Below are 25787 nucleotides of genomic sequence, written 5' to 3' on the forward strand. Positions count from 1 at the left end.
GGCGCCTGGGTGGCTCAGTCGGTTAAGCAGCTGCCTTCGGCTCAGGTCATGATCCCAGGGTCCTGGGATCGAGCCCTGCATCGGGCTCCCTGCTCTGTGGAGAGCCTGCTTCTCCCTCTCCCTCTGTCTGTCGCTCTGCCTACTTGTGCTCTCTCTCTATCTCTGTTAAATAAATAAATAAAAATCTTTAAAAAAATAAAAATAGAAAAATAAATGGCTGATTTAAGTATGGCTACACACACTGGTTTTGTTTTCGTTGTTACCATTTGCTTGGAGTATCATCTTCCACCCTTTCACTTTGAGTTTGTGTTTGTCTTTAGAGCTGAGATGAGTCTCCTGGAGGTAGCATATAGTTGGGTTTTGTTTTTTAAGCTATCCAGCCACTCTATGCTTTTTGATTGGTGAATTCAGTCCATTTACATTTAGGCTGATTATTGATATATGAGAACTCACTACTGCCATTTTATCTTTTGTTTTTTGGTGGTTTTGTACTACACTTTCTTTTTCTTTATGTTTCTGTTTATCTTTTCAGGTTGGTGATTTTCACTGATGATTTGCTCAGTTTCCCCTTTTTTAAATGTTTTGTGTCTTTGCTCTGGACTTTTGTGGTTATGATTAGATTTGTTTAAAATGTCTCAGGTAAAATACTGCTTTTTCTACAGTTAGCAACTTATCTTTATTTGCCTATATAGGTTCTGTTATTTTCCTCCTCCCCTTCTATATTTTTGTTGTCACAAATTATCCCTTTTTATCCTGTGAGTTTGTTATGAAGTTGTAGTAGGTATAGTTATTTTTAATGCTTTTTTCCTTTAACTTTTGTGCTATAGGGGGCACCTGGGTGGCTCAGTCGGCTAAGCATCTGCCTTTGGGTCAGGTCATGATCCTAGGGTCCTGGGATCGAGTCCCACGTTGGGCTCTCTGCTAAGCGGGGAGTCTGCTTCTCCCTCTCCCTCTGCCTGCCACTCCTCCTGCTTGTGTGCTCTCTCTGTCAAATGAATAAATAAAATCTTTAAAAAAGCTTTTGTGGTATAATTGTTTAACACCCTATTCTAAAATAGAATTACAATTTCCTTATTCTGTCTATTTATCTATCACCTTACTCTAAGTTTTGTATACTTTTGTCCTTTTGTTTCAGGTGGAAGAGCTCCTTTCAACATTTCTTGTAAGGCAGGTCTAGTGATGGTGAACTCCCTCAGCTTTCAGGTGGTCTGGGAAAGCCTTTATTTCTCCTTCCTATCTGAAAGGTAACTTTGCTGGATAGTGTATTCTTGGCTGGCAATTTTTATTCTTCAATACTTTGAATGTGTTATTCCACTCACTCCTGGTCTATAGAGCCTCTCCTGAGAAATCGCCTGATAGTCCAAAGGGAGAGCCTTTGTAAGTAACTTTCTTTTTCTTCCTGGATGCCTTTAAGGTTCTTTCTTTATCATTGACTTTTGACAGCTTCTTATAATGTGTTTTGGAGAGGATCTTTTTGCATTGAGATAGTAAGGTAATCTATTAGCTTTGTTAACTTATATGTCTAGTTCTTTCCCCAGGTGTGGGAAGTTCTCAGCTATAATTTCTTTAAATAACCTCTCTGCCACCTTCTCTTGTTCTGGTATACCCATTATCTTTATGTTGGTTCTCCTAATGGAGCCTGATAGCTATCATAGGGTTTCTTCATCTTTTAAGAAAAATCTTAGTTCTTGCTCCTCTTCCACCTAAATAATGTCTACGGTTCTATCTTCTAGATTGCTTATTGTCTCTTCCCTCTGGTCTGATCTATTTCTAATGCGTTCTTCTTCTCATTTATTGAGTTCTTCAGCTCCAGAATTTCTGTTTGGTTCTTTTGTAGAACTTCAGTCTCTTTGGTTAAGTACTCCTTTTGTTCATTAATTTTTTCCCAAGTTCATTGAATTTCCTTTAGTTTTGTTGTAACTCACTGAATTTCTTCATAATGGCTATTTTGCTTTCTCTATCAGTTAGATCCCAATCTCTGTGACTTTGAATTTGGTTGCTGGAGATCGCCATTTTCTTTTTGTGATACCATATTACTGTGATTTTTCATAGTGTGTGATATGATGTGCCTCTGCTAGCTCATTTGAAATAGCAAACATTTATATAAAGTTTTGTTTACTTTGATTTTAACAGTTCAACAGGTTGGGAATTAGAGGCCTTTCTTTTGTTTTCCAGCAGGTGGCGCTACAGCACAAGGTTTTGGGTTCTCTTACCTGCGCTGCCTCAGGGCTGTACGGTAGATCTTTGAACAAGGGCGGGGAGGGCTGTTAAGGGTGGTGACCCCCACTCAAAGATCCACTTAAAACTTTTGACTCCCCCAGAACTTAACTACTAATAGCCTACTGTTAGCCAGAAGACTTACCGATAACATAAACAGCCGATTAAACACGTTATTTTGTATATTTTAAGTATGATATACTGTATTCTTATAACAAATTAAGCTAGAGAAAAGATGTTACTAAGAAAATCATAAGTGGGGCGGTGCCTGGGTGGCTCAGTCGTTGAACGTCTGCCTTCAGCTCAGGTCATGATCCCAGGGTCCTGGGATCGAGTCCCACATCGAGCTCCTTGCTTGGCAGGAAAGCAGGAAGCCTGCTTCTCCCTCTCCCACTCCCCCTGCTTGTGTTCCTGCTCTCTCTGTGTCTCTGTCTGTCAAATAAATAAATAAAAATCTTAAAAAAAGAAAGAAAATCATAAGGAAAAGGAAATAAATTTACAGTACTGTATGGTATTTATCAAAAAAATTCTGCATATATGGGGCACCTGGGTAGCTCAGTCAGTTAAGTGTCTGCCTTCGGCTCAGGGCATGATCCTGGGGTCCTGGGATTGAGCCCCACGTTGTAGGCTCCCTGCTCAGCGGGGAGCCTGCTTCTCCCTCTGCCTCTGCCTGCCGCTGTCCCTGCTTGAGCTCTCTCTCTCTCTGTGTCAAATAAATAAATCTTTAAAAAAAAAATTCTGCGTGTAAATGGATCCACGCACTTCACACGTGTTGTTCCAGGGTCAGTTGTATTTGTGTGCACGTCCCATCTCCATTCACTGTGCCAAACGGGTCACGGGCACTGCCACTGCTCCTGGAACCCACCAGCAGCTCTGCTCCTCCCGTTCTGCTGCCTCCAATCCTCCCACCTTCAGATGTATAGATATGTGAATCTCTCTAGCATGCTGGTGTGCTGTGCAGAGGAATCTTGAGTTATGGACGTCCTGCTGGTTGGAAATTAAAGGGGAAATAAAAGGAATGGTTAATGCTTCTGTGATGCCAACTCACTCCCCAACTTTCTTTTTTAGTCTCTAGGTTCCTCTGATTCAATAAGAACAACCTCTGACATCTCCTCTAAATTGATGAATGCCTTGCCACCTGCTTCCTGACCTTTAACAAAAAACTCCAAGTCTTTTTCTAAACCCTGAGATTCATCTCAAACTCAGCAACATTCAACAGAATAACACTTTATTTCTACATTGTCTTCTAAGCACCACTAGGCATATACCATTTTAATAGATCGGCCAAAACTGTTCTGTCTTCTTTCTGAAGAATTCATGTATGCATATCATTGATTATGTTTCATTTTTGATGTTCTTAAAAACTATTTCTACATGAAATTTATAAAATCTTGCCCATAGCATTCATTTCCATGCTTAACTGTAAATTTAGTGCTTTCCCTTTCAGTAATCAGAGATGAATATTTCTTAAAATACGCTGACAAATAGGAAATCAGTATCCAGTACATACTGAGTAAACAAGAGTAATGTTAACATGTAAATAAGATACAATGGAACAGGAAGGGTTAAATTTGCCTATCGTGCAGCTTAAATAAAAAAATTAACAACAGGAAGGCAGACAAAAGGAAAAAAGACATTAGCCAGCAAGAAAGACAAGGAGAAAGAAAGAACAACAATAACAACAACAAAAGTAAAAGAAAAAAAGATTCCCCACAATGTATTGGAATTATTTGGGGAAAAATTATTAGATATTTTCATAATTCATTATTAAGAAATTGTTATATTCCCCAGTGTTGTCTCACAGATTGCCCATATATGCTGATGGAGAATTAGCTCAAAGTCAGGTCATAAGGACAGGCATATAGATCGATGGGACAGAATTGAGAATCCAAACACAAACTCTTGCATTTTGGTCAATTAATTTTTTTTTTAAAGATTTTATTTATTTATTTGACAGAGATACAGCGAGAGAGGGAACACAAGCAGGGGGAGTGGGAGAGGTAGAAGCAGGCTTCCCGCGGAGCAGGGAGCCCGATGCAGGGTTCAATCCCAGGACCCTGGGATTATGACCTGAGCCGAAGGCAGACGCTCAACGACTGAGCCACCCAGGCGCCCCTTGGTCAATTAATTTTTAACAAAGGTGCCAAGGTAATTCAATGGGGAGAGGATAGTCTTTTCAACAAATGCTTCTAGGACCATTGGATATCCACATGCAAAAACATGAGTTTAGATACTTATCTCACAAGATAAAGTATTAACACAAAATATATTATCGACTTAAATATACAATCGAAATCCTCTAGGTAAAACATCTAGAGGAAACGTTGGATAAATGTTTTGTGCTTTTTGTGCTAGGCAAAGATTTTGTAGGTACACCATCAAAAGCATGATTCATGAAAAAGAAAAGATAAAATTCATCAAAATTGAGAACTTCTCATCTTTCAAAGACATTAGAAGAGAATAAAAGGCAAGCCACAGACTCAGAGAACTAACCTCAGGAGGGTGACTTGTTTTCAGGATATATTAAGACTCAATAAGAAAAGTGAGAAAAGGAGTTGAAAGACATTTTATCCAAGAAAATATATAGATATCAAGTAAGTAAATGTTAAAATGCTCCACATCATTATTTATTAAGGAATTGCATATTGAAACCACAAGATACTGCTTCACACCCACAAGCATAGCTATAATTAGGCAATTCTAAGATTTTATTTATTTATTTGACAGAGAGAGCACAAGAAGGAGGAGTGGCAGGCGGAGGGAGAGGCAGAGGGAGAAGCAGACTCCCTACTGAGCAAGGAGCCTGATGCAGGGCTCCATGCGGGGCTCCATGCGGGGCTTGATCCCAGAATCCCGGGATCATGACCTAAGCCTAAGGCAAGCGCTTAACCATCTGAGCCACTCAGGTGCCCCTATAATTAGGCAATTCTAAGTGTTCCCAGGGACATGGCAAAGCTGGAACATTGCTGCTGGAGATGGAAAATGGTGCAGCCCATGTACCAAGCAGCTTTAAAATTTCTTAAAATGTTAAACATAAACTCACCATATAACATGACCCAACATTTCCACTCCTAGGAATCTACCAGTGAAAATGAAAAATTCCTGTCCACACAAAGATTTACATGTGAACGTTCATAGTAATGTTATTCATAACCAAAAAGTTAATACAATGCCCATAAAATAGTGAAGGGATAAGCAAAATGTAGTATATTAATAAAATGGAATATTATTCATCAATAAAGGGGAATGAGCTGTTTATATAAACAGCAACATGGATGAATCCCAAGATAATTATTCTGAGTGCACAAAACCAGACAAAAAGGAGTATATACAGTTTTAGTCCATTTATATATACAAGTTGTAGAAAATGAAAAATAATCTATAGTGACAGAAAGTGGATCACTTGTTGCCTAGAGAGGAGGTGTTGGGGAGGTTTTCTAGGGTAATGGACAAATTTGTTATCTTAATTGTAAGGGTATTTTTGCAGGTGTCTACATATAACATACCATGCCCAGTTGAACACTATAATTATAAACAATTGCGTGTGTCATTTATACCTCAATGCAACTGCAAAAATGTGAATTAAGTTCAAAAGTACATTTGCACATAATATGACATATGCAAATAAGCAAATGATAAAGAGTTAAGGGATGAAATTGTGAAGATCGTAAAATGTCTTAATCAACACACTGGGATAAAAGCATCATAGGAAAAATGACAGGATATAGATGAAGAGACAGAATTGTGTGTATGTGTAGGTGTATGTGTGGGTGTGGGTGTGGGTATAGAAGAGAGAGGGAGGGAGACCATCCTAATTTCGCTAGAACCAGGGTGAAGTTTAGGCATTTCAGAGTTCAGACATGCAGATTTTCCCAGCCAGAAACCAGACACCCTGCCTGCCTCCGCCTCACCTACCTCATCCCCCTGCCTCCCCCACCATGTGTCTTCCTGCTGCGTCTCTGAATTTCTTCCACTATCTCCCACCTCACACTTGAGGGCTCTGCAGCCCGAGAACATCATGGACTTTCCTGCCACAGTGTTTCTGCTCCCTCCACAGATGCACCTTCGTCGGGTCGTCCCAATTTTCCTTCCTTCCTTTTGGGACTCCTTTTCACCATATTGTGCTACCTCCATTTCCATCTTCCTTCTTTATTGATGAGGAAGCAGGAGGCAAGCTGAGGAGAAAGCACAAGCTGACACCCAGCAACCTTCGCCCCCCAACACCACTCCTGGGTGGGTTATGTGTGACATTCCTCCAGGAAACTCCCAACTGTCTTAATGCTTTGCTAGAGTGAAAAACAACCTTTGCTAGAGTGAAAAACAACCTTAGCTTGACAGTTTCCATCTCCCGGATCCTGAGGGTCTACTTTAGCATATGAAAGTCCTTTGGGACACCTCCCTTTTTACTTACCTCCCCCCAACTCTCAAGTATATAATCAACCATTCCTCAAACCCTAGTGCCGCAGCTCTTTCTGCCCACAGGTCCTGTTCACCATGCTTTAGTAAAACCAACTTTTTTGCACCAAGGACATCTCAAGAATTCTTTCTTGGCCATCAGCTCCAGACCTCACCAACATTCTAAAACTACATAATTTATTACACAATTATTATTCAATGCCAATTACAGTGAGGCGCTACTTTTGGGGACATAAAGATTTAAAAAATATGTCTTCCTATGCCAGGTTATACTTTTAGCTATTTTGTGCTTTCTTTTTTATAGTTCTTTTTTTAAGATTTTATTTATTTATTTGAGAGAGAGAGAGACAGTGAGAGCGCGAGCGAGCACAAGTAGGGGGGAAGGGCAGAGGGAGAGGGCGAAGCAGACTCCCCGCTGAGCAGGGAGCCCAACGCCAGGCTCCATCTCAGGACCCTGGGATGGAGCCCAACGCCGGGCTCCATCTCAGGACACTGGGATCACGCACGACCTGAGCCAAAGGAAGACGCTTGAATGACTGAGCCACCCAGGCGCCTGCTATTTTGTGCTTTCTATTTCTTGTTTCCTTTGATTTTTAGGTGTTCTCAATTTGATTATCTATCTTGCTACTAATTAAAAAATTTTTTTCTTCCTCTTTTTTATTGTTTTTAGGCTTACCTTTTCCTACTAATATCCTCTGCATTTTTTATAAAGCATATCTTATTTCTGGTGGCTTTTTTTCTTTCCTTATCTCCTTAATTATTTTTCTGTGCTTATCTTAATTTCATTATTCTTTTCCTCCCTTTGTTGTTTAATATGGACTTTTTTTGGTTTTTTTTTTTTTTTTTTTGTTTGTGTGCTTCCTCCCTCTCTTCTTACCCTGGGTGTATGAAATCCTGTCTCCTGTGTGCTTAGAGGAAGGGATACAGTTCAGCTATATGCTGTTAGATCTGGTGAGTGTGTAGTAACAAGGGGATCAGGAAGGACAATCCAGCTCCCTCCACAGTAGGTGGCCCCACTGGTCAGTTTTCATCTTTACATGGCCGCAGAGAAGCAGCACTGGGCAGAGGTGTGTCTGTCAAACCCAAGTCATAGTCCCCCAGGTCTGCAAGATGAGAGGGGATGGTATGATAGCCCAGGGGCCAGTGATCAGTTTGACTTGCTGATAATCCTCAAACCCTCTAGACATCACAGTCTATTCTAGCAGTAAATGAGGTAGCTGCTGCCTGCCAGGTGATTTAAATGAGCAATTAAAGTGATTTTCTTAACTCCTTCCTTCCCGGCAGCCTTTAACTTGCATCCAGCCAAATCTAAGATAGGCCTTGATTGCTCCCAGGGTTTTCTCACAGGGCTTTGCTAGTTTCTAGAATCTAAGTTTCTTCTAACTTTTAATCTCTCTGTGGTGATTTTGGGACATAGCCAGTTGCCCACCTATCAGTTCCCTGAAAGTGTCTTGAAATGGCTACTCCATAATTCCCTCTAGTCTAGTCTGATCCTCCCCTCCCTATTGCTGCCACACCATTTTTGGGAGGCTTTTCACCTTCTCTTGCTGGAACATGCATTTCAATTTGACACATAACTGAAGAAGACCTACCAAGTGCCAGGTTCCATATAGACAGCTGTGGGCAACGTTATAGATGAAAATCCTCGCCCTCCATTTGATTAAATTCCATGATGGAGGCAGGGAAGTGATAAACAAAAGCAAGGTAAATAGGTAGAATGTTGAGCTTGCCCAGTGGTGATAACGGTTAAGGAGAAAAATCAGCAGATGAGTGAATGGGGACTTTCAGGGCATAGCTTCAAATTTTAGAAAGCATGTCCAGCACAGCTCTCACCATGGAGATGTTTGAACAAAGACCTGACAGGAATGCAGGAGAGCTGGGTGGGGAGGTATACTCCATAAAAGTGATGTAGGAAAGACGTTATTAGAGTTCGAAGCCTACGGCCAAGAAGGAATTCTTGAGATGTTTTTGGTGCAAAAAGCTGATTTCATTAAAGCACGGGAACATGACCCGTGGGCAGAAAGAGCCGTACTGGGGTCATGAGGAGTGCCCATTATGTACTTTCAAGTTGGGAGGGGGTTAGGGATAGCGTTAAGTCTCTAAGGAATTTTAGAAACAAGGTTTCCAGGACCTTGAGGGGGCTAGCTATTGTTGGGAAAAGGTCATTTATTACCATCTAATAAAACCTGAGTCATGAGACCCTTCAGATGTATATAGGTGGGCCATATGCTTGGGGGATGATTGCCAACACGTATCTTGGGGGTTTAGAGATAAGGGAAGTTTCCAAAGGAATTTTTATACATTAAAGTAGACTTACAGGTGGGGGTTGGGCGAGGTCAGGCTAGGACTGCCTTTTGCCCTTAGCAAAGTATTAACATCGAGGCAGTTGAGTCCCTAAAGGAATGTCACTCTGCCTGTTTCAAGGACTTCTCAGTGGGCTATAGGTAGTAAGGAAATTTTAATTTTTCTTCTGCCTTTGTTTCCCACATCAAAAAGAAGAGCTTATAAAAGAGATGGGAAAGAAGCTGCCAGATCCCAGTACCATGTGTGCGCAGTGAGGCTCAAGCAGCACAAAGGGGCGAGAAGAGGAGCTGAAGGGGACAGGACGTGGGGCCAGGTCAGTAGGGTCTCCGGGCTACTGTTACGAATCTGGCTGTTACTCTAAGTCAGTACTCCTCAGAACATGGTCAGAGGACACTGCCCATCTCCACTCTCCACAGCAAGGCTAGTACATAAATAGTAAATGATCATTTGGAAACCATTAGAGCAAGTTGACTGAGTTTAAATCTAATGACATCAAAAGGTCTTCCATTTTGTGTAATGGCTTTTTTTGTTAGTAAATGGCTAATTTGTTATATTTCTAGTAAGTCATTTTATTGCATCTTGTGAAAGTGTGTCCATTGATGTGGTTTTGGAATATAGGTGAGGTTCGGTGGGGTGAGGTCCAGAGCCGACGACTGAGAGAATTTCTGAGACATCTTTGGTACAAAATGGTGGTTTTATTAAAGCACGGGGACAGGACCCGTGGGCAGAAAGAGCTGCTGCACGGGGCGGTTGAGGAGTGGTGATTACATACTTGAAAAAGGGAGGTTTCAAAAGAACTTTCATATGCTAAAGAGGACTGACCTACAAGATACCAGAGGTATCTTGTCAAGTTAAGGTTGTTTTCCCCTCTAGCAATGTATTAACCTTGAGATAGTTGGGAGATCCCTGGAAGAATGTCACACATGTCCCATGGGTGGGGGGAGTGGGGGGAGGTTGCAGGGTGTCAGCTTGTGCTTCGTCTTCAGCTATTCTTCAGCTAGCCTTCTGCTCCCTTATCATCATGACAGATGGGAAGGAATGAGGAGGGTGGAGATGGGCAGGTCCTTCACCAGAGGCAGTTGGGAAGCTCTGCCCTCAGTGACTGTAGGGTCCTCAGGGCGTTCCACAATGACAAGAGGAATGAGTCACACTTGGTTATAATATGGTCCCTCTAGTGGCTATTTTTGAGAATAGGCTGAAGGCTAGCTGGAGGAGAGGCCCGTCAGGAGTTAACGTCAATAATCCAAGATTGAGAGAGTGGGGACTGGGCTGAAAGTCCTGGCTGTAGAGCGGTGAAGGAGGTTTGATTCTGGACACAACTTGAAAGTAGAGGGAAGATGGGCAATGATTATGTTGCTGCACCAGTCCCTTGTCGAACCCAATCCCTTTGTTCCCCAAATTCTTCCCTCATCTTCTATGGAATGGTCTCATTCCCCATGAGTCAGGAAATGGAAGTGCTGAGTTTCATAGAATCTCTTCCTGTTGCCTTTCTTCCTACTCAGTACAGGACAGTCCCCCACCAGCCAGATTTTCAAACCAGGAGTCTCACACCATTGTAACTTCACCTTCACACTGTCCTTACATTAAGTCTCTCAGATATGATGTACTTTCTCAACATAAAGATAAGCACCAATTTCTCTCTTCCCATTGAAATGATCTTTGTTCCAGTCCCTGTGGGCTCTTTGCTGGACTAGGAACCTCTCCTCTGGAGTCCTGGGGTATCCTCTGATTCACCAGCCTGGGATTGACACGGGAAGAGGGAACATTAGCCTGGTTCTCTGCCACACTTGCGATCCACAAATCTCAGGGAATTAGGAAGTACCAGCAAGTTTGTGTGTGACTCACTTAAGACAAAACTTGGCCAGAATGTATGTGAGACTAACACTAATCTTTGTATTCTCCTTCAGTGTGAGTGTTGTCACATTTCACTGCAGAAATATTAGTGTGTTTGATTGTGGCCGATTGCTCCAGCCCCAGGGATATTATCTCATAATATATTGGAGAGCTGAAGGTAGAGCAAGATGGAGATCCCATCAGGGATTCCATCAACAGGAAGATTTTATCCAATCACGTCTGTAAATCCATCATTGACCCCATACCTTATAAAAGGGAGGAGCCAGTGCGGAGTGAGTCTCGCCGCAGCTCACCTTTTGGCCCAGGATTGCCCAGTTTGAAGTTCAATCTTCCTGAGTAGGTGAGTTTCCAGAATGAAAGGGAAATCTCCAGTTTTGTGCATGTGTATGTGGGTATAATTATTGGGGGAAAACTCCTAGGAACAAAAATACGGCGCTTATTCAGGCATTAGGTGTGGTGTCTCTCCGGGTTGGATGGGGGCCCCCAAATACAGGGCGACCAGATCGGGTGGAAATCGGTGGCCTGGGAGGTGAAAGGAGTCACCTGAGGTGGAACAAAGGTGATAGAAGTTTATTGAATACACTGCAAGGCAGCGACGGGCAGCTCAGCAGAGGAGAAACTGCTTGCAATAAAGGAAGGTGAGCTACGGTGATGGATAGAATTTTCTGGTTTTTTGGTAACTGTACCTGGTTGTAAGTAGCTCATTGATTAGTTAGGGCTTTTGGATAATTTGAGGTGAGTTGCCCAATGGGCCCGTCCATATTCAGCTAGGGGATCGCCGTGCTCCTTTCTACATTCCATTGCTCAAGCCTGTTGCCGAAAAGCGGCCTGTGTTCTATTGGGGATGGTCTATTTTGCCAGATGCTGTGGTTCAGTAGGGATTGATGTTGTGGACTCTGGAAAATCCTGGCGGGACTGAAAGAGTTCTCCCCTAGAAAGCATTTTTGTATGGCTCTGTTGTCTTGTTAATTTTGTTTCTAGTAAGACTTTTATTTTTTAAGATTTTATTTGACAGAGAGCTTGAGCACAAGCAGTGGGGAGGAACAGTGGGAGAGGGAGAAGCAGACTCCCTGCTGAGCGGGGAGCCTGAGACAGGGCTGGATCCCAGGAGCCTGGAATCATGACCTGAGTCAAAGGCAAGACACTTAACCGACTTGAGCCACCCAGGCGCCCTTCTAGTAAGACATTTTTATGGCATCTTGTTGAAGTGATGGTCCAGAGCGGATTGGGGTGGGGGTGGGGGCTAAGAGTCAAAGGGTAAGTATCAGCTATTTAGCATACCCTTACTAAGTGCTTAAACCTTAGGCTAGGTAGGGTCTGTCCATGTGCTTTACGTAATATTAACTCATTGAGTTCCAGTGACACACTGGGAATTCTGTGACAGGTGGGGACCTCATGGGTAATTTGGCTGGGCCAAACAGCTTGTTTCACATTGGAACCTGGCAGTCTGATTTTGAATTCCAAGGTCTTAATCACGATGCCCTACAGTGGTGTCCCTGTGGGATTGAGTACTTGTCTACAGGTGTGACCGTGTGGTTTGTGTGTGCCTGGGGTGGTCCTGAAAAAACTTGTGGGGAGGCCTAGATGAAGAGATCTTCAGGGGGAATAAAAGACCAGTGTACCAAGATGGGGCTGGAGAGGTGAGATGGCCCTGGCAAGGCCTCCTGAGATCAGGAAGGACTTAGTACTTCTTCCTGAGGGCAAGGGAAAGTAAAATGGGGTGTGACTCCAGGAGATTAGCATTATACTAAAGTCATCTGGATTAGGAAGAGGAAAAAATATATTCCATTTTCTTCTGTGATTCTGAATTCATCTTTACCTCATTTATAGATGGGATCAAGGTGGTTAATCCTGTCAGACTACCAGATGAGGTTGACACTGCGAAATATCACCTTAACAAAAATCAGTTCATTTTCTGTGCCCATGTAATACACCAATTCCTTGTCTTTTTGTTTTATAGTATGACATTTTTTAAAAACTTTATTTAATTTTTTAAAAGATTTGTCAGAAAGTACAAGTGGTGGGGAGTGGCAGGCAGAGGGAGAAGCAGACTCCCGGCCAAGCAGGGAGCCCAGTGCTGGACTTGATCCCAGGGTTGGGATCGTGACCTGAGCGGAAGGCAGATGCTTAGCTTAACCCACTGAGCCACCCAGGCATCCCTAAAAGATTTTGTTTTTAAGTAATCTCTACACCCAACATGGGGCTCAAACTCACAACCCTGAGATCAAGAGTCACACACACTACCGACTGAACCAGCCAGGCACCCCTAGTATGAAATCTTGAATTCCTTACCATATATAAGATTGAAAAGGACACAAAAATAGACAAATTACATAGAAAATAGATTTAGTTTTTTGAATTGGGGTATAATTGATAATACCACATTAGTTTGAGGAGTACAACATAATTCGATATTTATATTGTGATCACCACTAAATCTAGTTAATATCCATCACCATACATAGTTAGTTCTTTTCTTGTGATGAGAGCTTTTTGTTTGTTTTTTGTTTTTAAAGTTTTATTTATTGAAGTAATCTCTACACCCAACATGGGGCTCAACCTCATGACCCCAAGATCAAGAGTCCCATGCTCTTCTAACTGAGCCAGCCAGGCACCCCTGTGATGAGAACTTTTAAGATTTACTCTTAGCAACTTCCAAATATGCAATATAATATTAACTGTAGTCACCATGCTGTTTATTGTATCTCCATGAAAGTTTGTAACTTTTGATACCCTTCACCCATTTTGCCACCCCGAGGGTCCTGGGAATCGAGCCCCACATTGGGCTCCTGGCTCAGCGAGGAGCCTGCTTCTCCCTCTCCTTCTGCCTCTCCCCCTGCTCATGCTCGCTCTCTCTGTATCTGTGTCTCAAATGAATAAATAAAATCTTTAAAAAACCACAATGAGATCATATGGTATTTATCTTTCTGTCTCTGATTTATTTCATTTAGCCTAATTTTTTTAGGGACCTCCATATTGTTTCCATAGTGGCTGCACCAGTTTACGTTCCCGTCAACAGTGTACCTTTTCTTCTAATCTTACCTACTCGATCTTCCAAGGGTTGTGCCTATAGTTGCCCAAACAATATGGTTTGCAAGTAGAAATAAATATTAAGTAAGGCAAACTCAACTTCATCTGTACTGCTGCCTGAATAAACATTTTTAAAGACTTACAGATGACTAACATACAGATGGAAAGATGCTCAACATCACTCATCAGGGAAATACAAATCAAAACTACAGTGAGATTCCACCTCACACCAGTCAGAATGGCTAAAATTAACAGCACAGGAAACAGGTATTGGCAAGGATGTGGAGAAAAAGGGAAGGAACCTCCACTCACACTGTTGGTGGGAATGCAAGCTGGTGCAACCACTCTGGAAAACAGTATGGAGGCTCCTCAAAAAGTTAAAAATAGAGTTGCCCTACAACCCGGCAATTGCACTACTAGGTATTTACCTGAAGGATACAAAAATACTGATTGAAAGGGATACATGCACCCTGATGTTTATAGCAGTATTATAGCCAAATTATGGGGAAAGCCCAAATGTCAAGGGCAAAACTTAAAAGAATTTTTTCTATACTCATTTTGTAAATGCCTTATCACACAATGGAAGCTCCCTTCTACTCCTAGTTTACTAAATATCTTTCTTGGATTGAGTACTGACTTTTATTAAGCTTATTTAATGTATCTACTACTAAGATGATAGTATATTCTTGAAAATCAATAATGTGGTAAATTACATTGCTTTTGAGATTTAACCCAAATTGTATATAGAAGATAAAATCCACCTATTCATGATGTATTATTTTCCTTATATATGACTGAGTTTGATTTTCAGATATTTAAGGATTTTTGCATCTATGTTCATGAGAATTACTTCCTAGTAGTGTTCCTTTGTACTAGTAAGGTTTATCAGTAAGCTGATTAATTAACCTCATTAAGTAAAAGAGGAGTGTCTTTTTATATGCTCTTGTATAAGACTAGTGTTACTTCTTTCTTAAATGTCCCATAAAATTCACCAGTGGAGTAATACGGGCCTGAAATTCATTTTCTTTTTTTTAAATCATTCCAGTGATAAAATGAAATATCTCTCCTATTTGTAGCTTAAGTTTTTAAGCATCCATCACTATCCACTCTATGTAACATTTGACTGTTGTCTAGCTAGTAAAAGAAGATCAGAAAATACATCTAATATTTATAGATGTCCTGATTTTGTTTTGAAACAGATCTCCAGAAACGCAGGACTTAAAACTGAATCCAGGAAGTTGAGTCTCTGATACATATTACTAGTCATTTCTGTGTGAACCATCCATGGATGATCCTGGGTCAAAAAATAAAGACTTTAAACCCAGCCAAGGACCTGCTCTCCAAAAGGCAGAGGACATTTCTGAGTTCCAGGACCCTCGGCACAGCTTATTTCAAAATTGCAACAACTCATGTGCAAAGCAGGAACTGCAAAGACTCTATAAATCATTTTACGCGTGGCTGCAGCCAGAAAAACACAGCAAGGATGAAATTATTTTTCAAGTGGTCTTGGAACAATTTATGATCAACAGGCACTGCAGTGATTCGTCGACTTTGAAAAAGAAATGGGAATCCAGTGGCAGAAATTTTGAGAAATTCATGGAAGATCTGAGTGATAGTTCTGTGAAGCCACCTGACTTAGTGAGTAGAAGGTTCTTTTTATCCTGGGGTGAGGGGCCAAAAAGAGTAAGGAATAAGTAGTCAGTAGGAGATAGCTGGAAGTAGAGAAAGAAGTTATTGTAGATGCAGTTATTTGTCAGATCACACTATTCCTCACCAAGGGAAATTTTTTGCAACCAAAGTGAGCAAAAATAAAGTGTTATAGTCATTCTTTCAGTGGGACATAATATAGGAACCAACATATTTATTTCATTGAGTTTCATTGGAGAGATGGTGGAAGAACTCACTGAAAAGTTGTCAGTTGGGCAAAACCTCAAGGTTGAGAATGCCTGGACAAGAGCTGGATCTTCCCTCAGAAAACTTTAGTATTCATATATTTTTTTAAAGATTTTATTTGAGAGAGAGCCAGAGCAGGAGGGAAGGGTAGAGGGAGAGGAAGAAGCAGACTCCCCACTGAGCAGGAAGCCCGATGTAGGACTCAATCCCAGGACCCTGGGTTCATGATCTGAGCAAAAGGCAGATGCTTAACTGACTGAGCCACCCAGGCGCTCCTTCATCGTTATTCATTAGGAAAGACACATTAATGAAGACTATATAAGTGATCATTGTTTTTTTGTAACAGGTCCATGTCCACATGCAGGGACAGGAAGCCCTCTTTTCTGAGAATATGCCCTTAAAAGAAGTCATTGTCCATCTAACAAAACAGCTGTCAAAAGCATCCCCAGCAGGGACAAATATGAGGATGCCCTCCTGGACTCCCCAAGATACTTCCTTGGAAACAGGACAAGGTGAGTGGGGTAAGCCAAGGTACTAGAGGGGTGTTGTGTGTGGACTCTTTCTTGGGTACAACTTCACTGAGTCACTTTATCCCCACACAGGAGATAAAGATAAAAAAAATGGAGACTACATTTATCACATGAATGACAGTATTACTAGTCAAGGCAATGAAATACCTTCCCTGCTCATTATCCAGGAAGAGGACTGTCCTAGGCTTGAAGAGGACAGTGTTTCTTTGAAGAATCTGCTCAGCTCTGGAAGAGCAGGTCTAGGCACATCCAGGTCCAAGGAAGGGTCCCTGAAGGGACCCTCATATCAAGATGTCCTTATAGAGGGGGGACCAGGGTTTCTCTCTCAGTCAATCCAGGTCATCCCTGAGCCTGTTCCTACCCACCAGAGAACTGAGGGGAGCTCCACATGTGGGGGACACCAAGGAAGATGCCATGAAGCCCACAACGCATACAGATGTGAAAAGTGTCCCAAGACCTTTAGGTATTTCTCTCAGCTAAAAGCCCATCAGAGAAGACACGATAACGAGAGAACATTTACTTGTGCTGAGTGTAACAAAGGCTTCTTCCAAGCATCAGACCTACACGTGCATCAGAAGATTCATGCAGAAGAGAAGCCTTTCACGTGCAGCATGTGTGAAAAGTCCTTCAGCCACAAAACCAACCTCCTGGCACATGAGAGAATCCACACAGGAGAGAAGCCCTATGAATGTTCCCTCTGCCATAGAAGGTACCGCCAGTCGTCCACCTACCACCGCCACCTGAGGACTCACCAGAAAAGTGCCTTCAAAGGTGTTCCTTCCACACCAGAAGCTTCCTCGGGTGCAGCCCCAATGGAATGATACATGAGTATCAATGCAAATATGTATATTTCCGTAGTACTTCCCTATTTAGAACATATACTTTCCTGATTATATTTTCCATTTATCGTCTTCACTAAAAAGTTTAAGGAGGAATTTCTCAGTTCACTAGAGTATCTCAGGTGCCTAGAAAAGTGGCTGACAAATTTCAAATAAACAATATCTGTTGAATAAATGAAGCTGTAATGTTGGTACTATTACTTAATCCCGGAATGTTCAACTCCAGGACACAAATAGCTCCCAGTGGTCAGGTGATGCTTTCCCTCCTGCTCCCCTGTGCTCTGTCCACACTTTTTATATCGCTCCTGGACCACATGCACCTAAAAAACTGGGAAATGAAAGCAGGAACCTGGAAAGGGAACTTTTATATTTAAATGATAAAATCAGGGGCACCTGGGTGACTCAGTTGGCTAAGCGTCTGCCTTCAGCTCAGGTCATGATCCCAGGGTCCCCAGTGTAGCCCCACGTTGGGCTCCCCGCTCTGTGGGGAGCCTGTTTCTCTCTCTGCCCCTCCTTCCCTGCTCTGCTCTCTTGCTATCTCAAAATATTTTTTAAAATAAATGATAAAATCATTTACTCCACTGGAAATATTAATAGCTAAACTGAACCTGAATGAAACTGAAAGTTGCAGAGTGCTATTTGATCGATAGACACCAAAAAGGTAGAATATTTTCCCATTCATTCTTCCGAAGATGGCAGGTGTGTGTGTGGGGGGCGGGGGTTGCGGATAGACATGGGCTTATTTTCAGAACAGGTTTGAAAGTGTGGTTTGGAGAATAAGGTTTTTGTGCAGCGCTGAGATAAAAGTGCACATGGTGAGCTATCGTCTATGAAATTGGAGTTTGGTACCCAAAGTGGGCCCACTCCCCACTCTGAGTTAGAGACAGATTACACATGGAGTTGCCCCACAAGGTCGACTTCATTTGTGCAAATAAGGACAGACAGACAATGGCCCTGAGGTCACCACCCAGCGTTCCTAGCCAGAGCTTACGGATATTAAGGCTTCCAGGTGAACTTGTTTATACAAGGTCTTCGTAAACTTGGGACTGAGGGTCAAATGCCAGAGTGGAAAGACTGAAACGAAGAATCAGGGGCCTTGTCTCGCCTGCGGCCCGCAGCGCTCTCCGGGAAGCCCCGTTGTCTCCCCAGGGAGCTGAAAGTGATTCCCACGCAGCCCGCGAGCAGAAATCCCGCGCGGCGCTGTGTGCTGAAGACCGGTAGGCACGAGGTTCTCCGAAGACTTCTGGGACTTGTAGTCCCGATGTCCCGCCGCGCGCGCTCTTCGGGTACTGTAGTCGGCGGCGAGCTCTGCGCACGCGCGCGGCGGTTGCCTGGGAATCCGTGGTTAGGGGTGTCGGCGTTAGGAGTTTAGCTCTGAGTACTGCGTCGGCCCGTGTTTGGAGTGTCTATGCTCAGAGGGGCCCCTGAGTGTGTGCAGGAAAAGTGAACTTAGGGTATGCAGCCCCCCCGTCCACGAGGTCCTCAGCTCGAGGGCCGGAGTGGCCCGGTGCCCAAACACACGCTCCTTCCCCGGAGGAAGCCACGACTCAGGTAAGTCTAACGAGGCGCCGGCCCACGTCCCCCGCGGGGCCTCGGAAACAAGGACTGGGGCACAGAAACCTTGATCAGCGGGGGCTCTGCTCGAGAGAACCTCGGGAGGTCTGCGCGGAGGGACTGCGCTTCAAGTTACCGCGGCCACATGGGATCAGAGGTCGCATCTTGGAGGGGACAGCAGAGGTCGCGCGCATGGGACGGTCTGGGGGTAGGGACCGCCACGGCAGGGAACACCAGGCCCACGGAGCCACAGCGCGGAGCAAACGGCCGGGAGAGCTACAGACGAGAGGAGCAGCATAGGTGGTGTCGGCCCACACCACAGAGTGCCCCTGACGCTGGGCCCAGAGGCTCTATCCCTGCCATTCCCTGCGGAAGTTACAGTCGGGGAGACTGCAGCCAGCGACAGAGGACGTAACCCTTCTAAAGTTGCATCCACAAATGTTCCCGAGTGTATGGCTGTGCCCAGTGAGAGTGTACAGATTTTCAGAAGGTCCAGCTTTGTGTCCCTTACGGCTGAGTTCACCGGAAGAGCAAATATTGTCAGGATTTTCTGAATGACTATACATTTATCTGAAGACCCTTGCTGCTGGGACAAGCAAACAGGGACTGAAGAGAGAGAGAGCATGTCATTCAGGGATGTGCCCTTTGTGACCCAGCCTTCCTTTTGGTGACTTTGAAGAATGTGATCTTTATTGCTTGCCAGATTTTATTGCCACTAAGGCAGGGCTTCTTCCAAGGCATGAAGAGAGATGGTGAAATAAATATAGCACTTTCAAATATTTGGGGTTTCCAAGATCCAGAATTTTATGTGCAAGTTTCACTGAGATGTAAATGACATACAATAAACTTCATATATTTTATTGTGCAATTTGATATATACACTGGCAAAACTATGACCATGAACATGATGAGCATCTATCACTCCTAGAGTTTCATCCAGCTCTTAATCCCTCTCACCATGCCTTTCATGACCACCCTTCCCTAGACAACCATTGGCTTTATTCCAGTATAAATTACTTTGCCTTTTCTAGAATTTTTTACAAATCAAATAATTACTCCCTTTTTTGTGGCTTCTTTCATCCCACATAATTGTCTGAGATTCATTCTTGTCATTTGTGTGGGGGGGGCTCCCGGGGCTCTAGAGGAAGTCCAATCCATCTGTAGTACAGATTTGTAAATCATTTTGAACAATTCCTGTTGTGTCTCTGCACAGAAGAGAATGTTTGACTATGGTGCATCCAGTCACCATGCACATGTAATTGCCCACTATAAGCAGGATTCTCTTGAGTCAACCAAATTATAAAGTCAGAAGGCCCTTGCTGTATTCCATTGTAAATTGAAAACAAGCAGTTTTTGTCTTCATGTTTTCCAACATTCAGCCCTTTTGTGCTCATTTTCAGTGATACTCGTATCTCTAAGTTTTGTTTCATTTGCTAGGCAAGGAAAACCTATTTCCTAATCTGATTATGACTATATAACTCTATTCTCTACATAAAATTGAATCATTTCCTCCACCATCTGTTAAAGGGACTAGTAATTTTCAAATTCTTGATAGAAATTTATTATTCTGTGTAGAGTGGAGTAGTCAGATCCTGCAAATCATAATCCTGTAAGTTCCTTTTCTTTTTTTTTTTTTTAAGATTTTATTTGACAGAGCACAAGCAGAGGGAGAGAGAAGCAGGCTCCCTGCTGAGCAAGGAGCCCGATGTGGGACTCGATCCCAGGACCCTGGGATCATGACCCGGGCCGAAGGCAGCCGCTTAACTGGCTGAGCCACCCAGGCGGCCCTTATAATCCTATAAGATTCCTAACACGAACATTATTTATGTGCTTGTACAAAGATCATACTCTTTCATCTTCATCAGTGGAAAAGTTCATGACATTCTGAAACAGTATAACAGAAGGAAAATTTTGAACTTGGGAAGTTGGAGAAAATCTCTCAGTTTGAGTATTTTTGAGAGAGAGGAGTTGTAAATTTTATGTAATATTAAATTTGCCATTTTAATAATTTTCAGGTATACAATTCAGTAGCATTAATTTGTAATGCTGTACATCTACCACCACTATTTCCAAAGTTTTTTACTTTTTTTTTTTTTAAGATTTTATTTATTTATTTGAGAGAGAGAGAGAGAGCACAAGAGGGGGGAGCGGGAGAGGGAGAAGCAGGCTCCCTGCCAAGCAGGGAGCCCGATGCGGGACTCGATCCAGGGACTCCAGGATCATGACCTGAGCGGAAGGCAGTCGCTTAACCAACTGAGCCACCCAGGCGCCCATTTCCAAAGTTTTTTAGAAACCCAAGCATAAATTGTGTATCCATTAGGCAGTAACTCCCCATTCACCCCTCCCTTCAGCCCCTAGTAACCTCTAGGCTATTCTTTTTATGAGTTTGCTTATTCTGGATATTATTATTCGTGGAACCACACAATATTTATCTTTCTGTGTCTGGCTTATATCACTCAGCATAACATTTTCAAGGTTCATTCATTTTATGGCATGTTTCAGCATTTTATTGTTTCTCACCACTGAATAATAATACCCCATTGCTTGGGTATGCCACATTTTATCCATTCATCTGTTTTGTTTTGTTTTTAAGATTTTATTTATTTATTTGTCAGAAGGAGAGAGAGAGTGTGCATAAGCAGGGGGAGCAGCAGGCAGAGGAAGAAGCAGTCTCTCCACTGAGCAAGGAGCCCAATGCAAGATTCAATCTCAGGACCCCGAGATCACGACAGCCGAAAGCAGACGCTTAAGTGACTGAGCCACCCAGGCAATCCCTATCCATTCATCTGCGGAGGGACACTTGGGTTGCTTCCACTTTTTAGCTGTTGTGATTAATGCTGCTATTAACATGGGTATACAAGTGTGTTTGAGTCACTGCTTTCAATTTTTTGGAGTATATACCCAGGAATAGAATTTTTTGGTCAGATGACATAATCTATATTAAACTTTTTGAGGAGCTTCTATACTGTTTTTCACATCGCCAACATTTTACATTCCCGCAAGAAATAAGGGGTTCAAATTTCTCTGTAGCCTCAGCAATACTTATTTTACCCTTTTAAAAATAGTTATCTTGGTAGGGACGCCTGGGTGACTCACCTGGTTAAGCATCTGCCTTCAGCTCAGGTCATGATGCTGGGGTCCTGGGATCTAAGAGTCCTGAATTGGGCTCCTTGCTCAGTGGGGAGCCTGCTTCTCCCTTTGCCTGCCACTCCCCCGGCTTGTGCACTCTCTCTCCCTCCCTCTGACAAATAAATAAAATCTTTAAAAAAATAGTAATCTTGGTAGATGTAGATGGGTATCTCATTGTGGTTTTATTTGAATGTCCCTAATGACCAATCATGTTGACATCTTAAGTAATTTACTCCTGCTGTTTTGCATTGTCCTTTTCTTCATCCATTTTTCCCTCTCTTCTGGCCTTCCATTACTGGGTAAACATGGACTAATGCTTACTCTACTCAAATGAAACTCTCTGCCTCCACCACCTCCTTAAAGCTCTATCCCATTTCCCAAAATGTCCCTCCTAGTCAGGTTTGCAGGACACATGTTAAATTCCTTGCCCTACTATCTCTGTTCCATTCCCCAAATGAAGTCAGGGAAATCTGGCTTTCTTCCAGTGAGTAAACTCCACACAGTAATATAGATATCCAACAGAAAGTTGACACCTCCCATCAGAAATAGAAGTAATATATAAAATGAGTGGAGTCTGTCATTTGGGGATTTTCCTTCCCCCTCTTTCAGCTCACAAAATAATTTCCCTAACCCAAGTAACTCTCCTTATGAAAGGGATTCCTCCTCCTTTACACAGGATTTTCTTTCTACTTTAAAACAGGTCTGAGATTTCATGCTATACAGTTAACCCTTGAACATGGGTTTGAACTGCGTGGGTCCACTTACACGTGGATTTTTTTTTTCTATAAATACAGTACAGTACTCTAAGTGTATATGTATATTTCTGTTTAAGATTTTAATAACATTTTTTCTCTAGCTTAAGAATACAGTATACAATACAAGCAAAATATGTTAACTGTTTATGTTATTGGTAAGGCTTCTGGTCAATAGGAGGCTATTAGTTGAATTTTGAGGAAATTAAAAGTTAGAGGGATTTGGACTGCTGTGATGGGAGAGGTGGAGAGGGTTAAGGGGGTGGGGAAATGGAATTGGGGGTGTTGCACTGCTAAACCCCTACATTGTGCAAGAGTTAAGTGCACTCTGGAATTCCTGTGTGGTCCTGACAATGATATGGGGAGAGAAGCAGCCTCAGAAATCTGCATGGGGCCACCAGAGTGCCTGGCAGAAAGAGGACTAAGCTGTACACGTGCTGGGCAAGGACAGAAAACAGCTGGCAGGGTGCTGAGAACTGGCTGGAGGTTGCACAGACCGCATAGTGTAGGTAATGTTTGAATCTTGACCAGCCAGAGGGAAGACGCCTCCCTGAACACCCTGGATGGCCAGTGAAGATCCTAGAAAGACCACACCTTAGAACTAACAAGGTACCTTAATATTTATTTTATCAGATAATTCCTTAATCTGAAGAAAGTGCTGGTCTCTCACTGCTCCCGTTTTCCTGAGGGAACTGGCTAATTCTTTCCCTCCGTGAACAGACGTAATTCAAAGCCAGCGGGCCAGGTGTCTGAGGTCGCACCTGACAGGGGACAGCGTTGGCTGGGCACAGCGGGGGTGGAATTTCAGACCCCACGGAAGCTCGGTGGAGGACAGGGCAACGCGGGGGCCAGGGGACACATCTAGAGGGCGTGGGCACCTCCTCTGGGGACCTCAGTCTCCCCCCCCAGGCCCGTCTGAGTCGAGTTCCCCTTCTAATCCAAAAGGCCGAATTGGACTTTCACACGCGGCCTCCAGGGGGCGCCCGCCCGGGTCCCGGGGTAGGAGAGCCGGGAGCTGTGGGCGCGCGCGGAGGTTACTGCGTCGGGCTCCTCCCCGCCGGGCCCCCCGGGCCCCCCGGGCTCCAGGCGCCGCGTCTCCACTGCTGGTCCCGGGGGCGAAGGGCCTCACTCTGACCGCAGACCCGAGCCGCCAGCGACGCGCCCGCGCGGCCCTCCGGGGGCCGAGTCCGCACCTGTCGCCCCCGAGGCCAAATCCCGACCTCTGCGGGCGACCCCAGGAGGCGCACACGAACCCGCCGGGATTCGAGCCGGTTCTCGGGCCCCAGGTCGGAGGGCGGCGGGCACGGACTCAACATTTTGTCGAAGGCTTCAAGCCTTCGGGCCCGGCTCACAGCCCGGTTCGCGCCCCAGGTCGGCCTGCCCGTCCCCCGCGAGGCCACGCCGGACGGCCGGTGCCAGCGGAGGGTCCCGGCGTGAGTGTCGAGCCCGCAGGCGAACCCCGGGCCCTGGGGGAACGGCCGCCGGCCTCTCCGCACTCTGCCGCGACAGTGTCGCCATCCGCCCGCCTGCAGGGCAGGAAGAGCCCGAGACCCTGTGGCCCTGGCCGCGGCCTCCCAGTCCGCGCGGCGTCGCGGTCGCCCCCGCCTGGAGCCTGCCCCCCCTGCCCTGACCGCAGCCCCGAAGCGCCCGGTACCGACTCCACCGCTCCGGGCTTGGCCTCCTGAGGCGCGATCACACGCAGTTTACTCCGCGTCCGAGGGGCTCTCCCCTGGGAGCACGCGAGCTCGGTGGAACTTGCTGCTTCCGCGACCCCTGCATACGAGACTCCCAGAAACCCGCCTTCAGGTCGTGGGGGGGGCGAAGCCGCTCCTCCAGCCTCCGAAGCCGACGGCGCCACTTCCCAGAGGCCCTCACGGGGCCGGTGACCTTTGCTCCGCAGGGACGGGTGCGGGGCTCCCCTCGCGGAGCGGCCCCGGAAGCCTTCGGCCCAGCGGCGAGGCGAAGCCGGCGAACGCTCCGGACGCGGTGCGTCCGTGTGGGACGTAGGCTGGAGGCGGGACTTCCGGCGTCGCTCGGAGCGTGGTCGTTTTGGGCGCTCGGGTGTCTGTCCGCGCCTGCGCGGCGTCCCGAGTGCGGGTCGGGCCCAGGGCGACTCGAGTGGAGGTGTTGTCCCCACTGCATAGCGGCTTGTCCGAAGGTCAGCGGCGGTGATGGTGGCTGTGCCCGGGCGCCCGTGCCTGTTGCCCTCCATGCACGACCCCGCTCCACCCATAACTTCGGGTGACGGCGGCCTCATCGAGGGACCCAGCGCGTCCTCCAGGTCCTCACCCAACGTTATCCCACCTAGACCCTAAAGCGCCGAGGGACGGGCGCCTGGTCACGTCACTAGCCTCCAGACCTCTGTGTGCAGAACAGTGCGGAGTTCAGGGTTGGGGTCCCCCTATCTCAAGCCAGCGTGATGAGTTGCGGGAGGTTAAGCTTTTCAGTTTTCCGAAAGCTGCTGAGTTAGACAGACTGGCAAAGGGATAAGCACTGAAGCACAAGAAGTTTGAGCCCTTGTGCAAAGTCACACATCGTGTAAGAATTAGCACTGAGGAATCAGGTTCGGTGATACTCCAGTCACCCCAAAGTCACCTGGAGCCACCCCAAAGGCACCTGGCAGGGGTACTAGGGAAGGCTGACCTTACGGAGTTCTGCCATGGTCACTTGTCTTTTAGGACTTGCCTCTTCCCCCAGATTACCATAACTAGAGAAGTGCTTATGGACCCCACACAGGTGGATGGAGGGTTCTCCAAGTCCTACTGATGGCCCCATCTTGGGTGGTTTTCTGGGGCTCTTGTCAATTTTCCAGGCCTTGAGCCTGGGGACCCCAACCCAGGGTCCAAAGGTCCGTGGTAGGGGTTATGGGAGGTGATTCTTATTGTTGGCAGCTGATGCAATGAGGTATGGAAGGTTGACCTAGGCATAGGTACCAGAATGTGCAAATGCTTGCAGTTGGTGCAGAGTTCATTCAGGGAACCACTTTTATTTTATTTTATTTTGTTTTATGTATTTTTTTTTTTTCTTTTCTTTTCTGGTCATGGAAACAGAACTGGCATGCAGGACGTAGATATAAAGTGGCTCTATGAGGTGTGTGGTATCTATTCTGGAGATGATGGGAATGATGGAGGGTTTGGAGTAGTGGAGGGTGGTGATCTGACCCAGGTCTCATCCGGCTCTCTGTGTAAGGAGACAATAGGAAGTCTGAGGAGTATGTTACTGCAATAATCCAGGCAGTTGTTGATTATGGCAAGACCATTGTGGATACT

General features: G+C 44.8%; 1 protein-coding gene across 1 annotated transcript; it reads left to right on the plus strand.

Annotated features, from left to right (window-relative positions):
* The first annotated feature begins 8446 nt into the window (after window positions 1–8446).
* On the plus strand, window positions 8447–17164 carry LOC117998018 (zinc finger and SCAN domain-containing protein 4-like). The gene is made up of 4 exons (XM_034986536.1): window positions 8447–8521; window positions 15085–15459; window positions 16061–16226; window positions 16317–17164. The coding sequence occupies exons 1-4, from the start codon at window positions 8447–8449 to the stop codon at window positions 17063–17065; spliced, it is 1365 nt and encodes a 454-aa protein (XP_034842427.1). The 3' UTR covers window positions 17066–17164.
* The last annotated feature ends 8623 nt before the right edge of the window (window positions 17165–25787 follow it).

This window comes from Mirounga leonina, unplaced genomic scaffold (assembly GCF_011800145.1).
Source record: "Mirounga leonina isolate KUSES-001 unplaced genomic scaffold, KU_Mleo_1.0 Mir_376, whole genome shotgun sequence".
NCBI lineage: Eukaryota > Metazoa > Chordata > Mammalia > Carnivora > Phocidae > Mirounga > Mirounga leonina.

Excerpts from the sequence above, each read along its gene's own strand:
- LOC117998018 (XM_034986536.1), top strand. The coding sequence starts at position 8,447 with ATGTCCAGCACAGCTCTCACCATGGAGATGTTTGAACAAAGACCTGAC. Across the intron at positions 8,522-15,084 it reads CAGGAGAGCTGGGTGGGGAG|TCATTTCTGTGTGAACCATC; the intron begins GTATACTCCATA and ends ACATATTACTAG. Across the intron at positions 15,460-16,060 it reads CTGTGAAGCCACCTGACTTA|GTCCATGTCCACATGCAGGG; the intron begins GTGAGTAGAAGG and ends TTTTTGTAACAG.